Source organism: Salvelinus fontinalis, chromosome 17 (assembly GCF_029448725.1).
Source record: "Salvelinus fontinalis isolate EN_2023a chromosome 17, ASM2944872v1, whole genome shotgun sequence".
NCBI lineage: Eukaryota > Metazoa > Chordata > Actinopteri > Salmoniformes > Salmonidae > Salvelinus > Salvelinus fontinalis.
This window is the reverse complement of record NC_074681.1, coordinates 46427087-46440786: the sequence shown is the minus strand read 5'-3', so window position 1 is coordinate 46440786 and position 13700 is coordinate 46427087. Positions and strand designations below refer to the sequence as shown.

The 13700-nt window shown below is 44.4% G+C and overlaps 2 protein-coding genes across 6 annotated transcripts in view; one reads left to right on the top strand and one right to left on the bottom strand.

Annotated features, from left to right (window-relative positions):
- Positions 1–5627: 5627 nt before the first annotated feature.
- sft2d3 (SFT2 domain containing 3) lies at positions 5628–6665 on the top strand. Its single transcript, XM_055867620.1, has one exon. The coding sequence runs from the start codon at positions 5733–5735 to the stop codon at positions 6405–6407; it is 675 nt and encodes a 224-aa protein (XP_055723595.1). The 5' UTR covers positions 5628–5732; the 3' UTR covers positions 6408–6665.
- A 575-nt stretch (positions 6666–7240) lies between these two features.
- The window catches only part of wdr33 (WD repeat domain 33), a 41383-nt gene continuing 34923 nt past the window's right edge, over positions 7241–13700 (bottom strand). For 2 of the 5 annotated variants that reach the window (XM_055867615.1, XM_055867617.1), the window contains exons 18-23: positions 12900–13230; positions 12486–12578; positions 11659–11819; positions 11400–11507; positions 10751–10951; positions 7241–8742 (exon numbers count right to left, since the gene is read on the bottom strand). In XM_055867615.1, the coding sequence (XP_055723590.1) occupies positions 8630–8742; positions 10751–10951; positions 11400–11507; positions 11659–11819; positions 12486–12578; positions 12900–13230 (1007 nt within the window). In that variant the 3' untranslated portion in view covers positions 7241–8629. The remainder of the gene's footprint in view (positions 8743–10750; positions 10952–11399; positions 11508–11658; positions 11820–12485; positions 12579–12899; positions 13231–13700) is intronic. The other 3 variants (XM_055867616.1, XM_055867618.1, XM_055867619.1) reach the window with 3 other exon arrangements.

The following is a 13700-nucleotide window of genomic DNA, read 5'->3' as shown; positions in this document are numbered from 1 at the left end:
TCTTCTCTAGGTTTCGACCTTTCTAGGGAGTTTTTCCTAGCCACCATGCTTCTACACATGCATTGCTTGCTGTTTGGGGTTTTAGGCTGGTTTCGGTACTGCACTTTGAGATATCAGTTGATCTAAGGGCTATAAATACATTTGATTTGTTTAATGAGCCAAATCTCTTTTTCATCCACTTTCATATTCAAAAATATCCACCTTCCTTGCGAATCATTCCTATTTGCACATTCAGATCAACATTTTTTCCACGCAACTTCATCTAAGGATGTAGAGGGAGTTTCTTGTAAACAGGATATGTTATATACCTTTCCTTTTAGCCACGTAAAGACTGATCTTTTTTTATAATCTGCTAAATCGTTACAATTATAACTGGCTACACTTATTCACCCCTTACCATAACTAGATACGATTCTCAGTCTAAATTTACCATAATTAGTGCTTGTAAAGTTACTGCCATCAGAGGTATTATGACGGTCAGCTTTCAAATGTCCGATATTTTGGATTCAAGAAATAGGTTCTAGCAATATATGTTTTATTCCCTTGCCTGTTTGCCTGTGAGCCAATGCCACAGATGTTAGAAAATTGAGACAAGATATTATGTGTGTAGTAAACCTGAGTAAGTTGATGTGTATGATATTGGATGTGATTTAGTGTGTGTGTACAATATCTGTAAAAGAGTAAGACTATAATGTCTGATGTACAAAAAAATAATAACCCCGCCAATATGCATGGTTGAGTGTCTATGTGTGTAACATGTAGTGCGTATAGTCTTAATATTCATGATGATAATTGTAATCCATATCGTATCACCATCATAGCTGCATCATAATTACATTTAACATAATTGAAAAACACATCCCAGCATTTCCACAGCAATTGACATTTCACATGATCATGAAAGAGACTTTGCATTACTATAGATACAGCTTCACTACAGTACAAATGTATCCTGTATAATGTGTTACTATTTCTTTTTTTCGTAACCTGATGTCCCTGTAGAATTTAGTACAGCCACGGTGTTATGGAGCTGTCTCATTTTGCGATGATCGGTCGGGGACCCTTGGTCTTGTCGCTCCAAGTCTGTGTACACGGTGGAAAGCCACCTTGTTTACAGTCTCTAGAGGAAGTTTCAAGGCGGATTGCATGAACTCTCTGATCGCGCCCTCTGGATTATTGGATGTGTCCTCAGGAATCCCAGAAAATATTAGATTTTCACGCATGCTACAACTTTGTATGTCTATTAGCGACTCCTTCATCAACCTGTTTTCCTGAGTAAACAATCCATTTTAGAATCGTGGATTTTTACCTTGGCTGCAAGTGCCTTGTTCTCTTCTTGGAGCGTGAGAATTTCACTCTGGCTAAACTCCCCCTCAGCCCTGCTACCTTCTCACACAACATTTCCAGTGTTGCATGGAAACAGACACTTAAACTAACACATGATGTGTTGGGTTTACACAACGTGAAAGCTTGATGTACACGTAGATGTCATGTAGACGTTAAGGCGTTCATGGTGATATCTTTCATAATAAACTTACACAAACTGACGTGTCAGTGCCACGTTACACGATGTGAACACTACGTCAACATGACATGAACGTGGCGTGAACGCGTCGGCAGTTTGACGCCTTAGAACAAAACTTCTCCATTGACAGTCCATGTTAATTCATGACGGTATTTTACGTCGCTAGGAAGATGTTAGGTGACTTAGTGAGAGGTATCAGTAGCTTCACTAGGTTGAATTCTGGCCTGAATCACTCCCCATTAGTACGTGGTAAATTGCAGCATGTCGCTCCTGCTGCCCATAGTGGCTCGCTTGTGGGTGTGCTGGCAGCATATAGCAGTACGTTCGATTTTGCGTGAAGAATTTGGCATAGCAAGTTTCTATGAAGGTCTGGTTATTAAATGGGTAAATAGTTTAATCCATTCTCTATTTCATGAATTTATTCACTGGTAAATATTCTCTAAACCAATCTGGTGACAAACAAACTTGTTTCCAATCGTCCACATGGCTGGGAAAACCTATTCAAGTAAGTAAATACTACAGTGAAGGCTGACTCAAATGAGTGGCTAACATAGCTAGCTAGCTATCTAGCCAACTTTACCTAATGTATGAATTAAATATCACCAGCTACCTAACTTCATATTAGCTAACTATCTTGATGTATTTATCATTGTAAAAAACAAACTCCAAATGCATTTGTAGGTAGCTAGCTAACAGCCATGGAGGAGGGTGAAAGGATAGGAGCCCCAACTGTCAAAGGGACAGAGTAGCCTATTCTGGATAGGGCTACTGGATAGGGTACTTTTGTGTAATATCAGTCCCTAGAAGTGAGGCCAGAGATAATAGTAACATCATATCCAATGCTGTCTAATTTAAGTATCATGTTTTCTGTCCTCAGATACAGAGAACTGTGAAAGCCTGTCTGCACATGAAGAGGTCCCAATAAAGAGTGATGGTTCTCAGTCCTGGTCCTGGGGACTCAAAGGGGTGCACATTTTTGTTTTGCATTAGCACTACAAATCAAATCAAATTGTATTTGTCACATGCGCCGAATCCAACAGTTGTAGACCTTACAGTGAAATGCTTACTTACAAGCCCTTAACCAACAATGCTTTAAGAAGTTTTAAGAAAGAAAATTGAAATAAGTGTTAAAACTTCTTCAGGATCGGTGGGTCCTCCACGGGACGGTTGAGCTAACGTAGGCTAATGCGATTAGCATGAGGTTGTAAGTAACAAGAACATTTCCCAGGACATAGACATATCTGTAATGGGCAGAAAGATTAACAAGAATTTAAGCTAACTGCACTGTCCAATTTACAGTAGTTATTACAGTGAAATAATACCATGCTATTGTTTGAGGAGAGTGTACAGTTATGAACTTGAAAAGTTATTAATAAACCAATTAGGCACATTTGGGCAGTCTTGAAGCAAAAGTTTGAACAGAAATGCAATGATTCATTGGATCAGTCTAAAACGTTGCGCATCCACTGCTGCCATCTAGTGGCCAAAATCTAAATTGCAACTGGGCTGGAATAATACATTATGGCCTTTCGCTTGCATTTCAAAGATGATGGTACACATTTTTTATTTTTAAACGGTTGTTTTTTTCTTTGTATTTTTTTTAACCAGATCTAATGTGTTATATTCCCCTACATTCATTTCACATTTCCACAAACTTCAAAGTGTTTCCTTTCAAATGGTATCAAGAATATGCATATCGTTTCTTCAATGCCTGAGCTACCGGCAGTTAGATTTGGGTATTTCATTTTAGGCGAAAATTGGGGGGAAAAAGGGCAGATCCTTTTAAGTAAAAAATAGGAAATAGAAAATAAAAGTAACAAATAATTAAACAGTAGCAGTAAAATAACAAGCGAGGCTATATTCAGGGGGTACCAGTACAGAGTCAATATGCGTGGGTACCGGTTAGTCGAGGTAACTGAGGTAATATGTACATGTAGGTAGAGTTAAAGTGACTATGCATAGATTATAAACAGAGAGTAGCAGCAGCGTAAAAGAGGGGTCTGAGTAGCCACCTGTTCAGGAGTCTTATGGCTTGGGGGTAGAAGCTGTTAAGCCTTTTGGACCTAGACTTGGCGCTCCGGTACCGCTTGCCGTGCGGTAGCAGAGAGAACAGTCAATGACTAGGGTGGCTGGGGTCTTTGACAATTTTTAGGGCCTTCCTCTGACACCGCCTGGTATGTAGGTCCTGGATGGCAGGACGTACTGGGCCATACGCACTACTGGGCCGTACGCACTACCCTCTGTAGTGCCTTGCGGTCGGAGGCCGAGCAGTTGCCATACCAGGCAGTGATGCAACCAGTCAGGATGCTCTCGATGGGGCAGCTGTAGATCCTTTTGAGGATCTGAGGACCCATGCAAAATCATTTCAGTCTCCTGAGGGGGAATAGGCTTTGTCGTGCCCTCTTCATGACTGTCTTAGTGTGTTTGAACCATGATAGTTTGTTGGTGATGTGGACACCAAGGAACTTGAAGCTGTCAACCTGTTCCACTACAGCCACGTCGATGAGAATGGGGGCGTGCTCTGTCCTCCTTTTCCTGTAGTCCACAATCATCGCCTTTGTCTTGATCACGTTGAGGGAGAAGTTTTTGTCCTGGCACCACACGGCCAGGTCTCTGACCTCCTCCCTATAGGCTGTCTCATCGTTGTCGGTGATCAGGCTTACCACTGTTGTGTCATCTGCAAACTTGATGATGGTGTTGGAGTCGTGCCTGGCCATGCATTCATGAGTGAACAGGGAGTACAGGACGGGACTGAGCACGCACCCCTGAAAGGCCCCCATGTTGAGGATCAGCGTGGCGGATGTGTTGTTCCCTACCCTTACTACCCGGAGGTGGCCCGTCAGGAAGTCCAAGATCCAGTTGCAGAGGGAGGTACCGGACCGCCAAGTCTAGGTCCAAGAGGCTTCTAAACAGCTTCTACACCCAAGCCATACGACTCCTGAACACCTAATCAAATGGCTACCCAGACTATTTGCATTGACCCCCCTCCCCTCTTTTACACCACTGCTACTCTCTGTTGTTGTCATCTATGCATAGTCACTTTATTAACTCTACCTATATATTACCTCAACTAACCGGTGCCCCCGCACATTGATCCTGTACTGGTACCCCCCTATATATAGTCTCGCTATTGTTATTTTACTGCTGCTCTTCAATTACTTGTTACTATTATTTCTTATTCTTATCCATATTTTTTTGAAACTGCATTGTTGGTTAGGGGCTCGTAAGTAAGCATTTCACTGTAAGACCTGTTGTATTCGTCACTTGTTACTAATACAATTTGATTTGATTTAAATGTGACCAATACAATTTGATTTGATAGAATGCCAAGAGTATGCAAAGCTGTCATCAAAGCAAAGGGTGTCTCAACGTTTGACGGGTACTGTTTATGTTTAAGAAATTGCCATAGCGGTGCAATTTAGAAGTAGCACAAAAACCCGCAACTCGCGACCAATAGATTTTCACCCCCGACATCGTTTTCAAAGTAGTCCAATTTCAGGAAAACTGCGGACATGACAACCCTGAGTGTGGGTTGAATTGCGACAATTGCGTAATATGTACCATACGGCAACGTGATTACGCAAAATGTGTGCACGCTGTGTCTCTCTATGAGGGAAATGAATGGCGTTTTTGTATGTGTTTTGGATAAACACCGAAAATAAGTTCTGTGGTAATAACAGGCTTAGGATATCTTACACGTTTTGTTCTATGGCATCATATTCATCAGCCAACGTCACTTATTGTGAATTTTGACGAATGTATGTAATAATAAAATAAAACTAATCACAAAGGCTTCATAATTCATTAAGGTCATGTTAACTGACTTTTATGTCAGAAAAAACGCATAGGATATCCTAAGCCTGTGTTAAACTTATGTTCAGTGTGTATCGCAAAACCCTATTCTTTCCCAATAGGGATGGCTGAACGAACCAGAGCTAACTCATTTCCGGGATTTAGGACTACAACTATAGTGAAAAAAAGTGTGGTTTCTGAAGCATAATTCGAATTGTTTTCGTAAATTCCTTTTTGTATTTGAATATAAGCACAATACAAATTGACATTGATTAAAATGTAATATTTTGAATGCGTTATCCACAATGTAAACGTAAGGCCTTGTCATACTAACGTGACGTCATCATTTTTGCTGCAGGCAGAATACTAGTCGCACATAAAGGAAATTTGTCAACATACATGTCGACGAGAAGTTATGGCGGAATTAAATCGAAGTCTTCAAGAATATCTGGCTCAGTCTAAAGGTGGTGCCAAGACGATATCTCAGTCCAGCTCAAGTACGACCATAGATATCGAATCCACTTCAGTAGCTGGGAGCTGGTTCGGTAGCTGGTCGAGCCCGTTCTCTGGCTCCAGCAGTCGCGGCGGAGGTTCGACAGGCCAAGGGTTGGGCAGCGGCTATTCCTGGCCGTGGTCTACGGAGCCAGACCCATGTCTTCCGGGAATGAGTCGCTCGCAACGACTGGTCGCTTTCGGAGTGTGTATTGGGTTCTCAGCGTTGTGCTTTGGACTGTCCGCCCTGTACGCACCCTTGTTGCTGTTGTATGCGCGCAAATTTGCCCTTCTCTGGTCGCTCGGCTCTCTTTTCGCAATTCTGGGAGCAGCGATACTGCGGGGACCCAGCAAGCTCATAGCGAGGCCGACTCCCAGCGCGTTGGTGTATCTGTGCTCTATTGGATGTACACTTTATGCAGCGCTCAGCCTTCACAGCACCATACTCACCGCCATCGGAGCCATTGTCCAGGTTGCCGTAATCGTTGGGTACATCGTCTCTTTGCTGCCGGGCGGTAGCGCAGGAATTCGATTCATGGGAGGGATGGCAGTGTCTGCTATCAAAAGGACTGTCACGGGTAAAACGATGCCAATTTAACCACCACTTCAATTAATCCGAACGGATTTTTGCCCTCTGTTGTGAATAGGACTGAATGACTAGCTTAGAGTGCACTAGCAAAACCAAGTCATAATGTGGCCCATGACAATGGTGTTAATTCCTTGTTTTCTCTTGTAATTTACTTCTGATGGACCAACATGCCCAGTAATATCAGAATAAGACTCAAATGGAACAGACCAGCAGAGAACTATGAAGCCTCATGTTTTTTTCCCCCAACTAATAAAATGTACAATCTTATCATGGAATGTCTTCTCTATCCTGAACCAAGGGATAGATTATTGGCCTAGAGTGGATGAAATACTTGGTGCAGGACCAAAAGTGCTAAATCAAACGTATTTCTAAAACCGTAGGCTATTTGAAAGTCTGTATTCAGGTCTGGCTAATTTCAAATGCATATTTCATGTCTTTCCTTGAGGTTTTACTCATCCAAACATGTCAGATAATGCATCCTGACTTCCTCCTTTTTAGGTAATCACTTATTGAGAGTATCCAAAAAGGCTATGTATGAAGTTCTGATTTAATATAGCCCTTTAGATTGGCAATATGCGTACGAGTCATTGCAATGGTGTCTGAATTAACAGTTAATGGGATGACGTGGGCACTACGTGACCTGCTGAAGTCTACGGAACACCAGTGTATACTACTAGCCTGGTCCCAGATGTGTTTAATGTCTTGACTTCTATGGTCATTGCCACTCCAAACCAGGGAGATGGCAAGACCGATCTACGACCAGGCTAAGGGTGTACAAGTACACACTCTTCCTCCACCTCCCCACAGTCATTGCACAAAGAATGAAAGACCAGAAACGAGGGTGACATTTTGCACACATTTCTATTATAGTCTCATACAAAAAAATGGACAAAAGCAATATGACAATCTCATGACAAACTGTACATTTAGAAAGAGAGGAAGGCCGCCTCGATAGTCAGGGGAGCCCGGCGATGAGACAGTGATTCTTCTCTCCATTATTGGACATTTAAAAATGAACTTAAATAAATGGAGCCGAGGACTTGGGGGGGGGAATAACACATTCAACGCCCTGTTCTGTTTGTTAACTATCAGTGACAAACAGGACTGCTGAGCATCCCAAATGGCACCCTATTCCCTATATAGTGCACTACTTTTGACCATACCCCATATGGGCCGTGTTAAAAGGAGTACACTATATAGGGAATAGGGTGCCATTTGGGATGCGCACTTATAGCCGAGGACCAAATCCTCTCCTGGAATAATGAATCTTGAAACGGTGGGCATTTTCAGTGTGGCGCAGCAGCCTCTGAACATTTTCAGATATAAATGTAATGTACAGAGTGGACATGGTTCTCTATTCTCCCCAAAACAAACAAAAGTTGTCTGATCTGTACATTGTATTCCTATCGGCAAAGTTCAATGTGTCCAACTGCGTAAAATCCTGGACTCTTTCAATTATGCGTGGTTGTTACAGTACATGTAGAAAAGAGAAACTATGGGCAGTTCACATTATCACATGAAGTGTGTCCAGGGGTTTATTCAGGAGGGTGCAGCATTACAAAACATTAAGACAGAAATATGTTGAGAACAGACAATTCTTTCTCATGCAGAATGAGGAATCCTACCAATGCCTGTCTGCAATGTTCTAAACGTTGCACCCTCCTGAATAAACCCCAGGTTTCTTGCAATGCTTTGTTCAAACCACACTGACAAAAACCATTCTGTTATGTGGCCCATGTCTGAACTTGGAATAGAAACCTTGACCAATCAGTGATTGCTTCAGCTTGTCGCGTCCAATCAGGCCACTAGACAACACCCGCAGCGACCAATCAGGATGAGTATGGCAAAGAGCCATAGGGCGGAATCTGTCGTCTAAAGGATCCAAATGTAAAGATAGCAACTCGTCCATCCCGTAGTGAGAGACCTGAGGCTTTCGACACATACAGCAATAAAGGCCCTTTCCCACTCCACGAGGCCCCTATACACACAGTAAACAATCCATCCTCCAGCCTTACAAGCAGGCCTGAAGAGGTGTAGTCTGAGCCCAGAGATGATCCACTGATCTGGGGGACAGGAGGTGGCGGTAGTGGTTGTGTCTCTCTTTTTGGTCCCTGTCCTCTTTGCAGGGGATGGGGGGGGTGAATAGGAGGGAAAAGGGGATGGGGAGGTAAGAGAGTGGAGGTTTGGTGGGGAGCAGGTAGGTCGATTGGTAGTGAGTTGTTCCTTCAGTCCTACCGGCCACGCCCTCCTCCCCTGGGGGCCCCGCGGGGCGCCCCCCTCCAGCCCCCTCTGCCGCCGCGGGTCAAGGGGCCGTAGCCGCCTTCCTCTCTCTGGGGCGGTCGGCCTGGAGAGCGCAGAGGGAAAAGACTAGGGTTGGACTCCGTTCCATTTCAAATTAGGACATAAAACCACTTAACCCTAATACCAACAAAGAATGACATGCAAAGACAGATTATAGAAGTCTCAATACAGTGCATTCAGAAAGTATTCAGACCCCTTTACTTTTTCCACATTTTGTTACGTTAGTCTTATTCTAAAATGTTTTTTCTTTTTCTTTATACCCCTCAATCTACACACAATACACCATAATGATAAAGCAAAAACAGGTTATACATTTTTGCAAAACTAAACTGAAATATACATAGGTATTCAGACCCTTTACTCAGTACTTTGTTGAAGCACCTTTGGCAGTGATTACAGCTTCGAGTCTTGGGTATGACGCTACAAGCTTGGTGACCTGTATTTGGGGAGTTTCTCTCATTCTCTGCAGATCCTCTCAAGCTCTGTCAGGTTGGATGGGGAGCATCGCTACAGAGCTATTTTCAGGTCTCTCCAAAGGTGTTAGATTGGGTTCAAGTCCGGGCTCTGGCTGGACCACTCAAGGACATTCAGAGACTTGTCCCAAAGCCACTCCTGCGTTGTCTTGGCTGTGTGCTTAGGGTTGTTGTCCTGTTGGAAGGTGAACCTTCACCCCAGTCTGAGGTCCTGAGCGCTCTGGAGCAGTTTTTCATCAAGTATCTCTCTGTACTTTGCTCCGTTAATCTTTTCCTTGCTCCTGACTAGTCTCCCAGTCCATGCCGCTGAAAAACATGCCCACAGCATGATGCTTCATCGTAGGGATGGTGCCAGGAATCCTCCAGGCGTGACACCTGGCATTCAGGCAAAAGAGTTCAATCTTGGTTTCATCAGACCAGAGAATGTTGTTTCTCATGGCCAGAGTCCTTTAGGTTACTTTAGGCGGACTCCAAGTGGGCTGTCATGTGCCTTTTACTGGAGGAGTGGCTTCCGCCTGGCCACTACCATAAATGCCTGATTGGTGGAGTGCTGCAGAGATGGTTGTCCTTCTAGAAGGTTCTCCCATCTCCACAGAAGAAATCGAGCTCTCTGTCACCATCGGGTTCTTGGTCACCTCCTGTCCAATTGCTCAGTTTGGCCAGGTGGACAGCTCTAGGAAGTCCCGAATTTCTTCATTTAAGAATGATGGAGGCCACTGTGTTCTTGGGGACCTTCAATGCTGCAGACATTTGTTGGTACCCTTCCCCAGATCTGTACCTCAACACAATCCGGTCTCGGAGCTCTTTAGACATTTCCTTCGACTTCATGGCTTGGTTTTTGCTCTGACATGCACTGTTAACTGTGGGACCTTATATAGACAGGTGTGTGCCTTTCCAAATCATGTCCAATCAATTGAATTTACCACAGGTGGACTCCAATCAAGTTGTGGAAACAGGATACACCTGAGCTCAATTTCAAGTCTCATAGCAAAGGGTCTGAATACTTATGTAAATAAGATAATTATTTTATTTTTTATACATTTCTAAAAAGCTTTCATTATGAGGTATTGTGTGTAGATTTTTCTTTAGTTAATCCATTTTAGAATAAGGCTAACATTTTAGTTTTTTTATTTCACCTTTATTTAACTAGGTAGGCCAGTTGAGAACAAGTTCTCATTTACAACTGCGACCTGGCCAAGATAAAGCAAAGCAGTGCGACATAAACAAACATAAAGTCAATAACACAATAGAAAAAGTCTATATACAGTATGTGCAAATGAGGTAAGATTAGGGAGGTAAGGCAATAAATAGGCCATAGTGGTGAAATAATTACAATTGAGCAATTAAACCCTTAAGTGATAGATGTACAGAAGATGAATGTGCATAACATAATGTGGAAAATGTCAAGGGATCTGAATACTTTCCGAATGCACTGTATACTGTAAGAGAAATAAAGAGACATGGTGGGCTAGGCTAGTAGTTCAAAGTCTCCATGACATGACAAGTAATGGATACATGACAGCCTTAGCATCAGTCATTGTCACACAAACACCCCCCTAACCCCTCTCCCCTGTATACCTGTTGTCCTGTCCTCTACCCCTGCTCCCGGGGAGTCTTGGTCTCCGGTGCCCGGGCCGTCGTGCCACGGGCGTTTGCGTGGGGGCAGCGAGGCCATGTCCATGCCCTGCAGGGAGGAGGAGCGCTCACGGCTGGCAGGGGACGGGCTGTCGTGCGGCGGGCCGTGCTCGGAGCGCTGGCCTTCTCTGTAAGCCTCGTGACCTGGGAGCACACATGCACACACGGGAACACACACACACACACACACACACACACACACAGAAGCACACACACACAGAAGCACACACACGCAATTACATGAACACAGTTATTTCCCAACAGGGTCAACATGGGGGAGATGTGGATAAAACGGACACTATTACTCACACTACTTGTGGCACTATTTATTTCATAACCTGGCGCTGAGCTGTCAAAATGAACCCCTAAAAAATGAATTCCTTAGTAGTGTCGCACTAAAAATCCTCTGGGGCTGCCATATACATTGATTAGTCCTTTCACTACCTTGAACGTGTACTTCACTTGGAGTGAGACTGGCTGCTAGCCATGATTTCTGTAAGGGTTAGCCTACTATGCTATTATTTCCTTATGGCTAGCGTTGGGAGCTGTTGGCCTGCCACGCAACCCTGGTTCGATAAGACAGCCCCTTTACCTTGATCTTGCCCGCCCTCCCAGGCCTCCTGACTTCTGCCTCCCTCATAGTGTGGGGGGAACTCATCAGGGGTGGGGAGCAAGCCCTGCCGTCCACCTCCACCACCTCCTGAGGTAACAACCGAGGGATGAATGAAAGATAGGACCCATAGATTGATGGACAGATACAGACAGACGAGAAAGAGGTAGAGAGAGAACTAGATGAGGACAGAGACAGATCATAAAAGAGGGACAGACAAGACAAACTCAGCTGGTCTCACCTCCTCCTCTGGGTGGGCCCCCTCCTCGGGGGGGTCTCCCCCTCCCACCGTTGTCCCAACCTCCGGCCATCTCATTTGAGGTGTCAAAGTTCTCTTCCGGCCCACCAAACTCATCAGGGAACCCCCTCCCCCCAGGGCGACCCTGTCCAACCCCTCTGTACCTGCACAGAAAAGAGACGCCGTTTGAGTGGAGATACAGAACGCCCGTTGAAACATCCACGCTCCACTGTCCATGCTTTACCCTTTCTTTCGAAAAAAGGAGAGGTTCACACTTCAGGACACTAAGTAAAGGCTATAAAACAAATCACATACGATTGTGCTTACTCTCAGCAGTGTGATATGTGATACTGCAACTGCCAGTCCAAATGCATGATTCAAAACAGAATCTCAGCTTCTGTTTTTAGAGGAAACATCCACTAAGAAGATAACTTGGGCAATCCAACGTGCGTTAAAAAGCATTGCACTAGACAGCCGACAATGCGCCTTTTAAATTAATTTTCCCCAGACGTTTGCAGAGATTGCATTCAGGGTGAACTATGCACATGTCGGCTCAAGTGTAAATTACCTTTAAAAGTCTGCTATAATGCGCTGCTCTATAATGTGACTTGGATTGAATCCTGGCCTTGGTATGCATAATGTCTGTGTTCTAGCTTTCACAGTGTATTTTGACAGTAACGTAGTTAGTAGGAAAGTTGGTCTGCGGGTTTGTAGACGAGTTTGTAGGAAGGCTAGGTTGCCAGTTAGGACAGTTTGTGAGTTAGTAGGAAAGCTAGGTGGCGAGCTGGTAGGCAAGTTAGTCAGTGAGTTAGTAGGAAAGTTAGACCCACGTGTCGTCTGAGTCCTGGCCATGCCTTGGTGGAGGCAGTCTGTCTCTCTGCCTCTGGTCAAACTCCTCTCCTGGACTCACATAACCACCAAACCTGACATGCACACACGCACATAAGCCGATAGTTTGAGCAACCCGAGGCAGAAGCAACCTATAGATCCACTAATATGGTAAGTTAAGGGTCAGAGCAAAGGTAGGTTTGAAAGACGAAGGTTGGGGTTAAGATGAGAATGATGAAAAAGTAAGTGAGAGGTGAGATTTAAGGTGTAGAGGTACAGGTAAACACTATGAGAGCTAAGGTGAGATTTTAAGTATAAAGATGTAGGTTAGAGAGCCGGTAGAGGTGGCGGCACAGACGTTAAGTCAAGACAGACGCGAGGTTAAAGGTCACAACCGAAAAGCCAGGTAAGCTCACCTGTCGTCCCTGCGGCCTCGGAACTCTCCCCCATCACGGGGGAATCTTTCCTCAGAAGAGCCCCAGTTTCCCCCATTCCCCCCTCCTCCCCCTTGCCCTCCCCCTCCTCCTCTGTGGCCTCCCTGGTATTCCTGGCTGGACCCTCTCCTCCAGCTCTCCTCCCCCCGTCCGTGGAAGTCCTGGCCACCTTCATTGAAGTCGTTGGATCGGCGCCCCTGCTGAGAGTCTCCCCAGTAAGAACCAGAGCCCTGGTCAGGGCCCCCAGGGCCGCCCTGCCCCTGGCCCCCAGGTGGAGGACCCATGTGGTGGTTAGGAGGCCCTCGGGTATCTCCTTGGGAGAATCGGAGACATCAAAACAGAGGGCACATACTGAAATGTAAGTCAGACAAAACATAAAGCTCTTTCAATGGAGAAACGCCATTGAGAATGCTTTTTAGTCCAGGACTAGGCTTAATCTGTGTCTGGGAAACCAGCCCCAAGTGCTTATGCCAGTAAGTATCAACTGTATTTTTTACTACAGTATGTGTTTGAAAAGTAATCTTCCTTGGTTACTTCAGTAATGTTTACATACCGTTTTATCCACTTTACATGTATATACTGTATTTTAGCCATGCCTCATCCTCTATAACTACTGCTGTACACACCTTTACTATTCATATGCTGTCTTTACGCACCATTATATGTAAACTCTGCAAAAAAAAGAAACGTTCTCTCACTGTCCTCTCCCTGTTATTTTCAGCAAACTTAACATAAGAATCAACAACTGAGACAAACTGAAATAGTTCCACAGACATGTGACTA

Coding starts and splice junctions, on each gene's coding strand:
- sft2d3 (XM_055867620.1), top strand. CDS start 5,733: ATGGCGGAATTAAATCGAAGTCTTCAAGAATATCTGGCTCAGTCTAAA.